The 18,742-nt window shown below is 38.1% G+C and overlaps 1 protein-coding gene across 2 annotated transcripts in view; it reads left to right on the top strand.

The window, feature by feature from the left end:
* Positions 1–18,742, top strand: part of UGGT2 (UDP-glucose glycoprotein glucosyltransferase 2) — a 145,245-nt gene that overhangs the window by 76,066 nt on the left and 50,437 nt on the right. For both annotated transcript variants that reach the window (XM_027557837.1, XM_027557836.1), the window contains exons 20-23: positions 3,792–3,886; positions 5,283–5,489; positions 8,602–8,733; positions 14,874–14,998. In XM_027557837.1, the coding sequence (XP_027413638.1) occupies positions 3,792–3,886; positions 5,283–5,489; positions 8,602–8,733; positions 14,874–14,998 (559 nt within the window). The remainder of the gene's footprint in view (positions 1–3,791; positions 3,887–5,282; positions 5,490–8,601; positions 8,734–14,873; positions 14,999–18,742) is intronic.

The raw sequence follows: 18,742 nt of genomic DNA, 5'->3' as shown, positions 1-18,742 counted from the left end.
AGGATAGCGGTCATATCCAAAGGAAGGGGGACCAAGACAGGAACATCTTTGGAAATAACGATTTAGCCTAGATAGGAAAACTGCAGTATGACCACAGACTTGTGAGATACCATGAATTCTTCAGATAATGGAGTTTGGTTGGTTTGAGTTTCACTTTGTTTTGTTTGACCCACTTTGTTCTGGAGAGAACACAGAGAACCCATGCATGAAACATAAAAGAAAGCTGATTTTTATGTTGTTATATAAAGTGGTAACTTTCTGACAATGAGTGATCTAAAGATGAAATTACTGTGAAATAAGGGGTAATTTTTATATATGAAAGAGATTTAAGCACACAGCAAGTTTTTGAGAATGCTATGGGGTGAATCCAAATTAGGACCAGATCACCTTTGAGTTACTTTCTAACAGATCTGTGATTTTATGTTCATAAAGTGGTCTGTCTACAAGAAATTCAACAAATAATAAAATATAATTCAGTTCCATTGTATGGCAGGCTAAGGTCCTGAATGTGTCAAGTGAAGGGAAAAGTAGACAGAAAAACAGGGAATAAAAAAATAGAAGAAGTATATTTATCAGGTTCTGGATTGTATTTCAAAAATTGCTTCGGGGCATCAGAATAGAGTAAGTTAGCCTATAATTAATGCCCTTAGATTAAATCTCTTTCAATTTAAAAGAATAATTAACTGAGAAACACCTTATTTCTTTATTTTTATGGGATCAAGACCATCCCCAAGAAAAAAAAATGCAAAAAAGCAAAATGGCTGTCTGGGGAGGCCTTAAATAGCTGTGAAAAGAAGAGAAGCAAAAAGCAAAGGAGAAAAAGAAACATACAAGCCTCTGAATGCAGAGTTCCAAAGAATAGCAAGGAGAGATAAGAAAGCCTTCCTCAGCATGCAATGCAAAGAAATAGAGGAAACCAACAGAGTGGGAAAGACTAGAGATCTCTTCAAGAAAATTAGAGATCCCAAGGGAACATTTCATGCACAGATGGGCTTGATAAAGGACAGAAATGGTAGGGACCTAACAGAAGCAGAAGATATTAAGAAGAGGTGGCAAGAATACACAGAAGAACTGTACAAAAAAGATCTTCACAACCCAGATAATCACAATGGTGTGATCACTGACCTAGGGCCAGACATCCTGGATTGTGAAGTCAAGTGGGCCTTAGAAAGCATCACTATGAACAAAGCTAGTGGAGGTGATGGAATCCCAGTTGAGCTATTTCAAATCCTGAAAGATGATGCTGTGAAAGTGCTGCACTCAATATGCCAGCAAATTTGGAAAACTCAGCAGTGGCCACAGGACTGGAAAAGGTCAATTTTCATTCCAATCCCAAGGAAAGGCAATGCCAAAGAATGCTCAAACTACTGCACAATTGCACTCATCTCACAAGCTAGTAAAGTAATGCTCAATATTCTCTAAGCCAGGTTTCAGCAATACGTGAACCGTGAACTTCCTGATGTTCAAGCTGGTTTTAGAAAAGGCAGAGAAACCAGAGATCAATTTGCCAACATCCGCTAGATCATCAAAAGGGCAAGAGTGTTCCAGAAAAACATCTATTTCTGCTTTATTGACTATGCCAAAGCCTTTGACTGTGTGGATCACAATAAACTGTGGAAAATTCTGAAAGAGATGGGAATACCAGACCACCTGATCTGCCTCTTGAGAAACCTATATTCAGGTCAGGAAGCAACAGTTAGAACTGGACATGGAACAACAGACTGGTTCCAAATAGGAAAAGGAGTACGTCAAGGCTTTTATTGTCACCCTGCTTATTTAACTTCTATGCAGAGTACATCTTGAGAAACGCTGGGCTGGAAGAAGCACAAGCTGGAATCAAGATTGCTGGGAGAAATATCAATAACCTCAGATATGCAGATAACACCACTCTTACAGCAGAAAGTGAAAAGGAATTAAAAAGCCTCTTGTTGAAAGTGAAAGAGGAGAGTGAAAAAGTTGGCTTAAAGCTCAACATTCAGAAAATTAAGATCATGGCATCTGGTCCCATCACTTCATGGCAAACAGATGGGGAAACAGTGGCTGACTTTATTTTTGGGGGCTCCAAAATCACTGCAGATGGTGACTGCAGCCATGAAATTAAAAGACGCTTACTCCTTGGTAGGAAAATTATGACCAACCTAGATAGCATATTCAAAAGCAGAGACATTACTTTGCCAACAAAGGTCCATCTAGTCAAAGCTGTGGTTTTTCCAGTGGTCATGTATGGATGTGAGAGTTGGACTGTGAAGAATGCTGAGCGCCGAAGAATTGATGCTTTTGAACTGTGGTGTTGGAGAAGACTTGAGAGTCCCTTGGACTACAAGGAGATCCAACCAGTCCATTCTAAAGGAGATCAGTCCCAGGTGTTCATTGGAAGGACTGATGCTAAAGCTAAAACTCAATACTTTGGCCACCTCATGCAAAGAGTTGACTCTTTTGAAAAGACCCTGATGCTGGGAGGGATTAGGGGCAAGAGGAGAAGGGGACGACAGAGGATGAGACGGCTGGATGGCATCACCGACTCGATGGACATGAGTTTGTGTGGACCCGGGAGTTGGCGATGGACACAGAGGCCCGGCTTGCTGCGATCATGGGGTCGCAAAGAGTTGGACACGACTGAGTGATTGAAATGAACTGAACTGAAACAAATATAAAATTGGGAGAAACTTGCTTAACATTTTTGAAGTATTTCTCAGTTTACTATTTGTAATTGTAAAAATGCTGACATTTAAGAAGGCATGAGAATTCTTTACCTTCCTTCTTTGAAAAGAATGTGCCACCACTGCATTACTATTAAATTGCTTCTGAAGGATTGCAAGGAGGATCAGTGTGTCCTTCATTTTGTTACATATTTGTTTCATTAACCAAAGCCAGCTTTTGCATAATTATATATTACTGGGTATGGAACGATAGCATCACCTACTCAGTGGATATGAGTTTGAGTAAACTCCAGGAGATGGTGCAGGACAGGGAAGCCTGGCTTGCTGCAGTCCATGGGGTTACAGAGTCGGACACGACTTAGTGATTGAACAACAGTGATAGAACTGTAACTTCACATCTATTCAGGTGTAAGTTTTGGTGTAGCAAACTTTCTACAGTTATTTTAAGTGGGTCATATGATCTAAGGGACTAATTTTTGTATAGGTTCAATGATATCCAGACAAGTATTATTTCAGATGTTATATGCTGAGGTTGGATGAAATTAAACCAATTTAACTGTGACTGCAGAATTAAAAATTGTTTCATCTTGTGGCTTCCAGATTTTCAAATGTTTCTGGAAAAAAAATGTATTGATGTTTTTGGCATAAGATGATGTGAATTAGACTAAGTTAACAATAGCCAGAATTTTTGAAATACATGAATCATAAGCTAATAAAATATTGCTGTTTCCAGTATCTGCTAATAATTTATTGTGTGTGGTTTTACATTATGTAAGGCATAAATATCACTTTTTTTTTTTACATATGTAGCTGGAAGGCAATTTTGCATGCCAACAGTGGAACCTTAGTAAGCATAATACAATTTTCTCTACTGGCAAAAGCATCCCATAGATGTGTTTCTTGGTGACTATTCTTTCTTTTTGGTATCTGAATTTATACAAAGTTTATAAATGAATTACTCTTAACATTTTCTATGTATTTCAGTCTGTGTGTGTTTAATTTTTACCAATACTTTCTTATTTTCAAAATGATTCATTTTAAAAACTACTATTTTATGTATTTTGTTAACTGGAAATGTTCCTGTCTTTGCTTTGATTTTAAGAATTAGTTTATACTGTTTGAAACTTTCAGATGATGATGTAATTTCTTCAGTTACTTTCTGGATTATTGCTGATTTTGACAAACCATCTGGGAGAAAACTGCTTTTTAATGCATTAAATCACATGGTGAGTGTTTGGACACTTTCTACAAAAATTAATGTGTTGTAATTTTGAGAAAGCAGTATGAAAAACGTGCGTTAAGTCTTTATTTTCCTTCATGTTAACATTTTCAGTTCCTTAACTTGATTAGAACATGGTGCTAAGGCAGGAATTCAGATTCTTTCTCCATGTACGATAGTGACCTTGCCCCAGAAAAGACAGCCCTACATGTCTTCTGTGATTCATGACTTGTATGTTCTCTCCTAGTACTTGCTGTTGGACTTACATGTACATGTCTAGTAGCATGTATGTGCTGAATGTTTGTGTCCCCCCCAAAATTTATAGGGCTTCCCTGGTGGCTCAGATGGTAAAAGAATCTTCTTGCAATGCAGGAGACTCAGGTTTGATCCCTGGGTGGGGAAGATCCCCCTGGAGAAGGCAATGGCAAAGCACTCCAGCATTCTTGCCTAGAGAATTCCATGGACAAAAGAGCCTGGCAGGCTACAGTCCATGGGATCACACAGAGTCGGACACTACTGAGGGACTAACACTTTTTTCTTTTCTTTCAAAATTTTTATGTTCAAATCTAATCCTCAATATGCTGATATTTGGAGATGGGACCTTTAGGAGGTAATTAGGTTATAAGGGTGGGGTCCTCATAAATGGGATTAGTGCTCTTACAAAATGAGGTCCTAGACCTAGCCTACTCTCTTTCTGTCATGTAAGGATCCAAGGAGAAATTAGAAAATGCAACCAGAACAGGGTCCTCACCAGCACCTGCCCATGCTGGCACACTGATCTTGGTCCACCAGCCTCCGTATTGTACTAGTTTTTTACATATCTGTCTCAGTAATAAGTAAAACAAGTAAACAGAAAATCAATAGGGATGTACAGATGATTTGAATAATAAAATCCCCAAACTTTACCTAATGAATATTGATAGAAAAATACACATTGCATAGTATATGTTCTTACAAAGCACAAATGTACTATTTAAGAAACATTTGTAGATGCTGGGCTGTAAACCAAATCTCATAAAAACTAGACTGATGTTCTAGTTTTCTTTTGGTTATTGATTTCTAAATTATACTGTAGTCAAAGAATATACTTTTGCTCTTTCAGCTGCAGGGTTTGAACAGCATGGGTCCACTTATGCACAAATTTTTTTCAGTAGTAAATACTACAGTATTATGTCATCTGTGGTTGGCTGACTCTACAGATGTGGAACTTTGAATACGGAGGACCAACTATAAGTGGATTTTCGACTGCTCAGGGGGTCAGTGTGTCTGACCCCTGCATTGTTCAAGGGTCAAGTGTACTTTGTATGATTTTAGTCTTGGAAAATTTTATGAAATTTACAAAATTCCATTGTAAAAGGATATGTAAAATACTGATCTTTATCACCTTTAAATGTGTTTTGCAGAAAACAAGTGGTCATAGTCGGTTGGGGGTTATTTACAATCCTACATCAAAAATAGATGAAGAAAACACAACTATTTCTAGAGGAATTCTGGCAGCTTTTCTTACTCTGAAAAATAGCTTTTTGAGAAACTTTCTCAGGAAACTGGCAGAAGAAAAAACTGCTGCAGCTATTTACTCTGGAAATAAAATTAAAACGTTGCTTACTGAGGTTAGTAGCTATTTGTTTGAAGTAATAGATACATATCTGTTGCATATTTCAAAAATATTTCAGTGTGCTTGGAGATATGTTGCCAAAAAATCAATAAATATAATCAAATGGGGATCGTAAGCTTTACAGTGGGAAATGTCCTCATTAAATGATATGGCTTTGCATAGAAGCACTGAACATCAAATTTCAGATATTTCAGCTACTACTCAATGATCTTAAAGTTAATGGCTTTCTAGTTTGGATATGTATTTATGTGAAGAATTGGGAGTTAAAAGAATATGTGAATAATCCTCAGTTATTTCACTGAAGGGATCCAGTACAGGGAAAAATTCTAAGGTAAAAGGTGATGCTCTGGAAGAAAGACTCATTAATCCATTCCAAAAATTTATCGATTGACTCCCAGACAATGGGGATAATACTTGTGAACAAGGCAGATAGAATCCCTGTTCTTATGGACTTACATTGTAATGGGAAAGAAAAGGTAAATGGTGCTAGAAAAAAAAATTATAAGAAAGTATACTGTTTGAGGGATGTTCTTTTAGCTGGAGTGGTCAAGGGAAGGCATCTCTAAAGAGCTGTTGTTTGGGCAAAGCTCTGAATGAAATGAGAAATCAAGCCATGGAAAGTCTGTAAGAGGAATGTACCAGATTCAAGAATACAGTGAATCTGAAGAAAGTATTTATAGGAGGACATGGTCAACTATGCCAGATGTCTTGAAATTAAGCTTCATGAGGGACCATTTTATTTGTTAAGGTGGTTGTTGGTGACTGATAAGAATAGTTTCAATGAAGTAGTAGGTATAAAGGTGAACTAGAGTCAAGAGAAGGCGATGGCACCCCACTCCAGTACTCTTGCCTGGAGAATCCCATGGACGGAGGAGCTTGGTGGGCTGCAGTCCATGGGTCGCTAAGAGTCGGAGACGACTTAGCGACTTCACTTTCACTTTTCACTTCCATGCATTGGAGAAGGAAATGGCAACCCACTCCAGTGTTCTTGCCTGGAGAATCCCAGGGACAGGGGAGCCTGGTGGGCTACCGTCTATGGGGTCGCACGGAGTCGGACACGACTGAAGCGACTTAGCAGCAGCAGCAGCAGAGTCAAGAGAGAAAGGGAAATCAGAAAAGAGAGACAGCAAGTATTTGTAGCTTTCTAAAGGAATTTTCCTATGTGGAGAACAGAGAAATATTGTGTAGCTAGAATAGGACTTGAGGTCAGGGAAGGATTTTACTTTTTTGGTATGCTAATGAAAACAGTCCATCCAAATATGAGAAAGGATGATACGGAGAGAAGGGAGCAAAGTCAGAGGATGTTTCTTGAGTAGAAAAGAGGTGCTGGGACCCAAAGCACAAGTTGTAAGTATTGGTTTAAGAACAGGGTAGATTTATTTGGTGGTAGCAAGATAAGTACTTCTCTTCTGATTGATTCTGTTTTCAAAAAAAAGTCAGATCATTAGCTAAGTATTAGGATGGGAGCAGGGACTCATTGGAAAAGACCCTCATGCTGGGAGGGATTGGGGGCAGGAGGAGAAGGGGACAGCAGAGAATGAGATGGCTGGATGGCATCACTGACTCGATGGACATGAGTTTGAGTAAACTCCGGGAGTTGGTGATGGACAGGGAGGCCTGGCGTGCTGCGGTTCATGGGGTCGCAAAGAGTCAGACACGACTGAGCAACTGAACTGAACTGAGGTGCTCTTAGAGGTTGGAGGGAAGAAGAGAGACTGTCAAGTATTTTCCTATTGTTCTGCGAGTGAGAAAGTGAATCAACAATGGTATAGGAGAATTTCTGAGGGCTCTCAAGATTAGTGACCATAACTGAAAGTGAGATCAGTATTGGCCGCACGTGTTTCTCCAGCCATCCTAACACTGTTTGGATCCTGTCACAGAGTAAATAGATTTATGTTTAACCAGAGTTGAGGTTTTGCCAGGTGATTATAACTGAGAGGAGGCATTCAAGGGAACTGAGTATGCACTGTTTTTGCTATGGTAAAGGGCTCTGAGGTAGAGCTTGGTTAGGAGGAAAATTATGATTTGGAAAGCACAATAGACAATAAGTGGTTGGATCAAGGGACTAAAGGGTTGACTAATGGTTGTTCTGTTGATACTGGAGTGAATGAGCTGGAGGGTCAGCAGCTTGTGATCAGAGAGGAGTTAACTGAGAGATTCTGAAAGTGAAGTTCTGGGGCTGCACTGTCTGATACTGTAGCCACCAATTTCATGTGGCTGTTTTAAATTTAAATAAAATTACAGTAAATTTCTCAGTCATACTAGCCAGATTTCTAGAGCTCAGTACCCACCTGTGGCTGTGCCTTGGGCAGGCAGGGAACCTTTTCTGGTATTGTGGGTGTTCCAGGAACATGATAAAAATGCAGAAGGCAAGGCCCACCCTGGATCTACTCCAGTACAATCTATATTTTAACAAGACACCCAGGTGATTTGTATGCGTATTAATGTTTGAAAGAATCCACCTGCAATGAGGGAGACCTGGGTTTGATCCCTGGGTTGGGAGGATCCCTTGGAGAAGGGAAAGGCTACCCACTTCAGCATCCTGGTCAGGAGAATTCCATGAACTGTATAGTCTATGGGATTGCAAGAGTTGGACATGACTGAGTGACTTTCACTTAATGTTTGATACACACTGAGATGGATAATATTACTTTTGTATTTCAGAATTTAAATGCACTATTACTAAATTGGTTTTGTGGGATTGGAATGAGACCGAGTATTTTTATTCTAACCAGTATTTTTTAGTTGAGCACACCAAAATGGAAGTACTGAGTTCAGAATTTAATAAACATTGTATTTTATTTTTTAATGTTAAATTTTTTAAAATGATGTTCCCTAGCATTTTATTAATCAGTAATCCACCCCACATTCTCAACAAATGATAGCAAGCTATCTACTTATAACAGGATTTACAAATATTGTCATTGCCTTGCCAAGAAGGATTCTATTTTTAAAATGTGATTTCAGAACAAGATGGTACTTTTAAAAATCAAAAGTTAATGTAATTTTAAGTTTTATAATGACTTATTAAAGTAAGCTATGTTAAAAATTATTTTGTGTATTTACTGTTCTCTTATTGGTTTTATCATTCTTAACTTATGCCTTAGGGGATGGATAAAAATGCCTTTGAGAAAAAATATAATACCATTGGAGTGAATATTTTTCGAACTCACCACTTGTTCTGCCGAGATGTACTTAAATTGAGTCCTGGAGAAAAAGGTGTTGTCAGCAATGGGAGGGTAAGTAGAAAAAGCGATTGCTTACTTTTTTCAGTGACACTGTGATACAAAGGTCTCAAACATTTTCTATTACAATACACCTGATGCAGTACACACAGATGATGATGCTCACGCCAGACAGGTCTCAGCATAAATAAACTGGCCTCTGAGATAATCTAGTTCATGGCACACTCCCTGTGTCTTCACCCCTACCCCCATCGGTGGTAACATTGGATGTGGCTGAGGATGTTCTTTGGGGATAGCTTTTATAAGGTAAGTATTAGAACAAGCAGTTTAGCATATATTACAACGTTGTAATTGAGAATCACTGTTGTAAATGTGTGTATAAAGTACATTTTAACATCTTTTTTCTTTTTGTAGCTTTTTTCTACAATTGATAATACCTTTGTAAGTGTTGTGGTATAAAGTTATATGTATTAATATAATTTTTAAAAACTGTGGGGAAAGTCACTCTTACTACCACCATCCTAATAAAGATTTTTTCTTTTTTAAAAAAATTTATTTATTTTTAATTGGAGGATAATTGCTTTGCAATATTGTATTAGTTTCTGCCGTACATCAACATGAATCAGCCATAGGTATACATATGTCCCCTCCCTCTTGAATCTTTCTCCTATCTCCCATACCATCCCACCCTCGAGGTTTTACCTTCAAATCCTTTGTTTCTACTCTGCATAGCTTTGTCTGTTTTTTAAATAACATAATTATAATCACACTTTTTTCTCTTAATATACTAAAAATATTTTTCCAGTTGATTAGGGAGTTGTAATATATACATACAAAATTAGTGGACAATAGCTACTTATTAATATTTTTAGTATGATAGTCTAGTTTTCTTTCTCAGGTGTGATTTAAGTTTTTAAAAATTGAATCTGATGCTTAAGTATTACTAGAAATCAGCTAATGCAGTCTGTTTGACATACCTCTGCTTGAACCATCAAATTGTATATCCCTAAGTCATCATCAACGGAGAAGGCAATGGCACCCCACTCCAGTACTTTTGCCTGGAAAATCCCATGGACGGAGGAGCCTGGTAGGCTGTAGTCCATGGGGTCGCTAGAGTCGGACACGACTGAGCAAGCGACTTCACTTTCACTTTTCGCTTTCATGCATTGGAGAAGGAAATGGCAACCCACTCCAGTGTTCTTGCTTGGAGAATCCCAGGGACAGGGAAGCCTGGTGGGCTGCTGTCTATGGGGTCGCACAGAGTCGGACACCACTGATGCGACTTAGCAGCAGCAACAGCAAGTAATCATCAAAGGTCAGTTTTCTACATTTTGATGAGTTCTGTTCCTCTGTGCTCCATTCCCACATCATCATTCCCTTAAAATTATGCTTTTTTATTCTTTCTTATTTGAGTCTGTAAATAATAGAAATTGGAGAATAATGATATCATCCACAAATTAGGTATTTCTTCTTCAGTGTAACAGTTCTTGTGCTAATTGTGTCAGCTCCTAAAGGTAGTTAGACTCAGGTGCATCAGTGTACAGTGCTACTGTAAAATTGGTGACAACAGTTGGCATTTATGGTTACAATACTGTAAAGTGTTAGTGAATTTTGATAGCTATTTGAAAGCCTAAAAATGGTGTTGCTTTTTTTTTCTTTAGCAATTGCTTTGGGAAGAAATAAACTTTTTAGAACAATTTTATAAAGTATAAAGCTACCTTTGACTTTGTCAGGCATTTTAAGGGATAAAAAGGAAAAAGTTACAGCCTGCTGTATCTATTAATTTGCCTTTTGGTTATACATAATGGAAAAGCTACTCTATGTTTTCTTAGCCATGATATTATTATCAATATTAGTGATAAAATTATAGTTATGTTCGGTTTATTTCTTTTAGAACTCTTTTCTTCTCATTTTCCTTGAAATTGACAAAAGGATTTAGCTGTAATCTTTCCATGAACCAAACATTCTTCTGGAATCCAAGAGTATAGTAGTGAAAAAACATGTTTTTGTGGAGTTTACATTGTGATGCGCAGGGAACAAAAACACATAGTGTCCTTATTTATACAGGGTTATTTGGACAGAGAACCAAAAGATGTGAGAGAGCAAACTGTGTTGCATATCTGGAAGAATGTCCTAGGTAGAGGGAACAGGGAGTACCAAGTCCTGAGATGAGCTTATGTCTGTGTGTTCTAAGAATAGCAGATATGAGGAGAACAGGAGAGAAGTAGCTGGGGGCCAGATCAGATGCGGTTTTACTCTGAATGAGTTGAGAAGCTCATTGTTCTGGAGAGGGGATTGACATAAACTGACTTACATTTTATTTGGATCATTAGTGGCTATTACATTGAGAATAGACTGTAGAGGTTGGGAAGCCAGTTAGGAGCTATTACAGTAGACCAAGTGAGAGCTGATGGTGGCCTGGACCAGAATGGCTCTAGTGGAAATAGAGAGAAGTAGACGTGAGATGTATTTTGAAGGAAGGGTGAACAGGAGTTGCTTACAGATTTGCTGTGGGATGTGAGAGAACTGCATGACCAGCAGAATGAAGTTGCATTGTTTTAAAGTAAGGAAGACTTGCAGGAGGAGTGGGCTTGTTCAGAAGAAAAGGAAGATCAGATAGAGAATTTAGTTCTGCATATAGTAAGAGCTCAGTGTTCCGTCCTGGACCTGTGAGTAGACTGGTTGAGTCAGCAACTGGACATGAGTTAAGTTCAGGGAAGAGGTCAGAACTGGAGATAGTTAGGAAGTCAAATATGTTGACTTTTTATGTTGAGTAATGAAAAATTATAATTTTAATTGTATTTGTAGGATTGTGGTTTGAATAGAAAAGTGTGATATATCTGAAAATAAGTACTGTGGTTTCTGAACTATAATGTAATATTTAGCTTATCACTGTGTCTCAAGAGTAATGCTTTTATAAAACACAATAATCATAGCAATTGTAGCAGGTAGCTATAATTCTGAACCAGATAATTTAATGTTCAAAATAATTCTGACATTTTAGAATCAGTCTTCATTTTGAACCTGTCCAAATGTACATTAAAATTGAAACATTCAAAGTTAAAATTGTTTATAAATGATCAAAACTAGGGAGTGTTGATGATCTCATACTTTCTTACTGACATGCTAAAGAATTTAAAATCTATTTTAATATTAAATAAAACCCTAAATAATACTGTTGCTGTTGGTTTGGCCAAAAAGTTTGTTTAGGTTTCTCGATAACATCTTATAGAAAAATCTGAATGAACTTTGTAGCTAACCCAATATAATTACACTTATTCTTATTACACCACATAGTAAAATAAATAAATTTGCCAACAAAGGTCCTTGTAGTCAAAGCTGTGATTTTTCCAGTAGTCATGTGTGGATGTGAGAGTTGGACCATAAAGAAGGCTGAGCACTGAAGAATTGATGTTTCTGAACTGTGATGTTGGAGATTCTTGAGAGTCCTGGGACTGAAAGGAGATCAAACTAGTCAGTCCTAAAGGAAATCAGCCCTAAATATTCATTGGAAGGACTGATGTTGAAGCTCCAATACTTTGGCCGCCTGATGCGAAGAACTGACGTATTAGAAAAGACCCTGATGCTGGGTAAGACTGAAGCAGGAGGATAAGGTGACAGCAGAGGATGAGATGGTTGGATGGCATCACCAACTCAGTGGACATAAGTTTAAGCAAGCTCTGGGAGATGGTGAAGGACAGGGATGCCTGGCATGCTGTAGTCCATGAGGTTGCAGAGTCAGACATGACTGAGTGACTGAACAATGGTTGTGCCACATATTTACAAATTACTGAAAACATGGCACAGCAGAGAGTAGGGAAACAAGCATGGCCTTTTTGTTTAGCAGGACAGTTTGGATTCAGATTCCAGTTACACCATTAATTACACGACCTTTGTCATAAAATTTGTTCATTAGGACAATAGAAAAAGTAATAGTGTATTTTACAAAGTTGTCAGAGGATTAAATATGCTTTTATACCAAAAACACATAGAATGGCTGAAGGCTATCATGAGAAATAGTGGGTACTTTTACGGATTTTGGTGGCTCAGAGGGTAAAGCGTCTGCCTGCAGTGTGGGAGACCTGGTTTCCATCCCTGGGTCAGGAAGATCTCTTGGAGAAGGCAGTGGCAACCCACTCCAGTATTCTTGCCTGGAACATCCCATGGACGGAGAAGCCTAGTAGGCTACAGTCGATGGGGTCGCAAAGAGTCAGACACAATTGAGCGACTTCACTTTCACTTTTCACAGATTTTATGTTCATTGAGAGTCAGTATAGAGTCCGGGCCAATGGATGAAACTTGAACAAGTAGGGAGAGATTTTTACTCAGTATGTGCATGAACATTTTAATAGAATTTTCTAAAATGTTAATGATCTGTCAAAGGAGATAGTACATTTCTGTTATAGCAGTTATTCTGTTTAACTGAAGTCACATTTCTAAAATGTTGTAAAGATTTAAGCTCCAGATAGGTTTTATTGTACTATTACATGATTTTCAAATCTAATGTTCCATTTCTCAATTTGGCCCTTATGTGATTTTACACTAACATTTTATTCCACAAACATTATATCAACTTTAAGTAGAACTAAAGCACAGAAAAAAGAGAGTTTCTGCTAGCTATTTGAACTTACATAGGTAAAATAGTGCCAATTTTCTGGTGAATTTAATCAGTACAGATTCCCAATCTTGTTAATCCCCAAGGAAAATAATTTGAGATTTTATTTCCTTTTTTTTGAGTTATTAACAAAAAACTATTTGGTCACTAGAAGTGGTATAGATAAAATTCAGCTATTTTCCAGGCCTATCCCATCCATAGTCCAAAAAATATAACATTGATAAAGTGCTTGGAAAGTTAACCTTAAAATTGACAGCCATCTTAAGGAAATGAAGTGTTGATATGTGTACTTTTAGTATTATAGCACCTATTTTTTGTACATTTAAGAGACCAGGTTTTATGTTTAAAGTGAAATGTGGTATTTGTTTAGCTGGATGCCAGTATTCCAGCTAATTTCACCTTTGTTATGAGCAAATGAGAAAAGATTGAAGAACTATACTTTATTAATTTTTATAAAATACTAATTGCAGAAGCATATGAAGGGGAATTAAGAAAATCCACTTGCAACTGTTTCATTGTGGTCTTTTGCCAAGGGAAAAAAAAAATTCTGGTTGACATGTTTTCTAATTGTCTTTAAGTCTAATTGTTCAGAAGACTGTGCCAGAGCTCACCTTCTATATCAAGGCTTATTATGGTCATACTATTATGATGATGATGCACATATTAGCTTCCCCCCAAAATGGTAATAGTAGCACATTTGGAGTGGTTTTGATGGGATAGACATCCTGAGAAATTAGGTGTTTGGCAAGTTTACAGCTTCCCACTTCTGCAGTTACTGATTGAAAACTAACCTACATGACCTTGCTGTGCTCCAGCAAGTTTATACATCAGTTAGATGAAGAATGGTTGATATTATTAAAAAATTATGTGATTTGTCTCTTGGTTTTGATTTTTTATGCCTTATTTATATATTCATATATGTATAATATGGACTACAATTAAGAGATTAAATAGTAAATGTTGAAAGTAAAAGATTTATGGAATATAGATAATTATTTGAAAAATTTACTTTAAAATGAAAAGTCTTAGGTTTTTGAAAGCATTATGTTTCAAAGTAAAACTTTCAAATAGAAATAATTTGCTGATTATTTTTTGCCATGTTGATTTTGGTATTTGTACAAATGTTAACTTGTAATCTCAAAGTGAGGAAATACTTTTCTCATGTTTCCCAGTGGATTTAGTAAATGATAAATAACCACTATCTGTTTAATCAGTTTTTGCTTAAAGAAATATCTGTTTGATAAGAAAATATCTGTCACAGATTAGGATCTTGGAGAAGGCAATGGCACCCCATTCCAGTACTCTTGCCTGGAAAATCCCGTGGGCAGAGGAGCCTGGTAGGCTGCAGTCCATGGGATCACTAAGAGTCGAACACGACTGAGCAACTTCACTTTCACTTTTCACTTTCATGCATTAGAGAAGGAAATGGCAACCCACTCCAGTGTTCTTGCCTGGAGAATCCCAGGGACAGGGGAGCCTGATGGGCTGCTGTCTATGGGGTCGCACAGAGTTGGACACGACTGAAGCGACTTAGCAGCAGCAGAAGACACACAATAATATAATTGTTTTTATTTTTAAGTTCTTAGGCCCTTTAGGTGAAGACTTCTACGCAGAAGATTTTTACTTGTTGGAAAAGATAACATTTACTAAGTTTGTAGCGAACATTGAAGACATTGTTAAAAATACAGAAATCAACTCAAAGAAGTAAGTATTTAAAATCATAAGAGCATTTCATTTTGGAGTTTGGTATTTTGCCCCTGATTTCTTTTTAAGATTAGAAAGTGTTTCAGGTACCAACCGAAAATACAATAAAAGACATATAGAGAATATAAAGAAATAGTAGAAAATACCATTTGCTCACCACTACCAAACTGTAGATGTTAATATTTTATTTGCCTTGGATCTATCTCTTTTGTTTTCTTTCCATCTGTCCCATTCTCCCCCCTCCCCAAGAGGTAGCCATTTTCTTAAATGTTGTATGCATGATTCCTCTATTTGCCTTTATACTTCTGCTTCATATGTAATTATCTATTATTAATGTTTATGGTGTTAAAGCCTTGACTTTTTTAGAGATATGCTATTATACATAGGCTCCTTTTGCAATCTGCCTCTGTAGGAACTTTATCCATTTTCCCATTTTCATGTATATAGACTGAACTTATTCACTTCAATTTCTTTCTAGTATTTCGTGAATATATTGCGATTAATTTATATACTCCATTACTGAAGTACAATTAACTTGCCTTTAGTTCGTTCAGTTCAGTTCAGTCGCTCAGTTGTGTCCGACTCTTTGCGACTCCATGAATCGCAGCACGCCAGGCCTCCATGTCCGTCACCAGCTCCCGGAGTTTACCCAAACTTATGTCCATCGAGTCGGTGATGCCATCCACCCATCTCAGGGAACTGCCTGGTGATGATGGAGCAGTGGTGGTGGTTATACAAACCTAAACAGGGAATGAAACTGTATAAAACCACACACACACACACACGAGTCCGTGTGAAAACTGAACATGATCTGTAGTCCAGTAAACAGTATTGTTTCAATGGTGATGTCCTGGTTTGGTATATGGAGTGTCTCCTTTGAAGGAAGCCAGATGGAGGGTTGAAGAGCCTCTGTGTACTAGCTTGTGAGTCTATAATTATTTCAAAGTAAGTTTGTTTTTAAAAAAAAAAGAAAAAAGCTCTCTGATTTATGTGTGTAGCACAAAGAATGTGCTAACCATCAGACAATTGTACTCATCTCCTATGCTAGTAAGGTCATGTTCAAAATCTTGCATGTGAGGCTTCAGCATTATACAAACCAAAAACTTTCAGATGTCCAAGCTGGTTTTAGAAAAGGAAGAGGAACCGGAAATCAAATTGCCAACATTCGCTGGATCACAGAGAAAGCAAGGGAAATTCCCAGAAAAACATCTACCTCCATTTCTTCAACTATGCTAAAGCCTTTGACTGTGTGGATCATAACGAACTGTGGAAAGCTCTTAAAGATATAGGAATACCAGACCATCTTACCTGTCTCCTAAGAAAACTGTGGGTCAAGAAGCAACAACAACAACAAAAAAAAGAACCAACAGAACCCTGTACAGAAGAACTGATTGGTTCAAGATTGAGAAAGGAGTACGACAGGGCTGTCTGCTGTCATCCTGTTTGTTTAACCTATATGCTGAGCAAATCATGAGGAATACCCAGCTGGGTGAGTTACAAGACAGGAATAAGGAACCCTGTATGGAATCAAGATAGGCAGGACAAACATCAACAGCCTCAGATATGAGGATGATACCACTCTAATGGCAGAAAGCGAAGAGGAATTAAAGAGCCTCTTGATGAGAGTGAAGGAGGAGAGTGAAAGAGCTGGCTTAAAACTAAATATTAAAAAACTAAGATAATGGCATCCGGTCCCGTTCAGTTCAGTTCAGTCGTTTAGTCGTGTCCGACTCCTTGCAACCCCATGAATCGCAGCACGCCAGGCCTCCCTGTCCATCACCAACTCCCGGAGTTTACTCAAACTCATGTCCATCGAGTCATTGATGCCATCCAGCCATCTCATCCTCTGTCGTCCCCTTCTCCTCCTGCCCCTAATCCCTCCCAGCATCAGGGTCTTTTCTTTTTTTTCTCTCTTTTTTATTTTTTTATTTTTTAAACTTTACAATATTGTATTGGTTTTGCCAAATATCGAAATGAATCCGCCACAGGTATACATGTGTTCCCCATCCTGAACCCTCCTCCCTCCTCCCTCACCATACCATCCCTCTGGGTCATCCGAGTGCACCAGCCCCAAGCATCCAGTATCGTGCATCAAACCTGGACTGGCGACTCGTTTCATACATGATACTTTACATGTTTCAATGCCATTCTCCCAAATCTTCCCACCCTCTCCCTCTCCCACAGAGTCCATAAGACTGTTGTATACATCAGTGTCTCTTTTGCTGTCTCGTACACAGGGTTATTGTTACCATCTTTCTAAATTCCGTATATATGTGTTAGTATACTGTATTGGTGTTTGTCTTCCTGGCTGGCTTCACTCTATAATAGGCTCCAGTTTCATCCATCTCATTAGAACTGATTCAAATGAATTCTTTTTAATGGCTGAGTAATACTCCATTGTGTATATGTACCATAGCTTTCTTATCCATTCATCTGCTGATGGACATCTAGGTTGCTTCCATGTCCTGGCTATTATGAACAGTGCTGCGATGAACATTGGGGTACACGTGTCTCTTTCCCTTCTGGTTTCCTCAGTGTGTATCCCCAGCAGTGGGATTGCTGGATCATAAGGCAGTTCTATTTCCAGTTTTTTGAGGAATCTCCACACTGTTCTGCATAGTGGCTGTACTAGTTTGCATTCCCACCAGCAGTGTAAGTGTAATTCTCCACACCCTCTCCAGCATTTATTGCTTGTAGAGTCAACTCTTCGCATCAGGTGGCCAAAGTACTGGAATTTCAGCTTTAGCATCAGTCCTTCCAATGAACACCCAGGACTGATCTCCTTTAGGATGGACTGGTTGGATCTCCGTGGAGTCCAAGGGACTCTGAAGAGTCTTCTCCAACACCACAGTTCAAAAGCATCAATTCTTCAGCGCTCAGCTTGATTCACAGTCCAACTCTCACATCCATACATGACCACGGGAAAAACCATAGCCTTGACTAGCCGGACCTTTGTTGGCAAAGTAATATCTCTGCTTTTGAATATGCTATCTAGGTTGGTCATAACTTTCCTTCCAAGGAGTAAGTGTCTTTTAATTTCATGGCTGCAATCACCATCTGCAGTGATTTTGGAGCCCCCAAAAATACTATTATGCAAATGCTATCATGAACTTAGTTTACATGTCTCCTTGTGCAATGTATGAGTTCCTCTAGATTAAAGGAGTGTTGTTACTGGGTTTAGGATAGACATACCTTCAGCTTTATCAGATATTGCTAAAGGAGTTGGAACAGTTAAGACTCCTACCAGAAATGCATTAGTTCTTGTTTCCTGAAGTCCTCACCAATACTTGGTGTTACCCAACCTGTTCATTTCCTATCTTATGGATATGAAATTACATCTTGATTTTTTAAATTTATTTTTAATTGAGTGATAATTGCTTCAAATATTGTATTAGTTTCTGCCATATATCAATGTGAATCAGCCATAGGTATACATATGTCCCCTCCCTCTTTTTTTTTTAAATTTTATTTTATTTTTAAACTTTACATAATTGTATTAGTTTTGCCAAATATCAAAATGAATCCGCCACAGGTATACATGTGTTCCCCATCCTGAACCCTCCTCCCTCCTCCTTCCCCATACCATCCCTCTGGGTCATCCGAGTGCTCTAGCCCCAAGCATCCAGTATCGTGCATCGAACCTGGACTGGCATCTCGTTTCATACATGATATTTTACATGTTTCAATGCCATTCTCCCAAATCTTCCCACCCTCTCCCTCTCCCACAGAGTCCATAAGACTGTT

This window comes from Bos indicus x Bos taurus, chromosome 12 (genome assembly GCF_003369695.1).
Source record: "Bos indicus x Bos taurus breed Angus x Brahman F1 hybrid chromosome 12, Bos_hybrid_MaternalHap_v2.0, whole genome shotgun sequence".
Classification (NCBI taxonomy): domain Eukaryota; kingdom Metazoa; phylum Chordata; class Mammalia; order Artiodactyla; family Bovidae; genus Bos; species Bos indicus x Bos taurus.
This window is presented reverse-complemented; position numbering and strand designations above follow the sequence as displayed.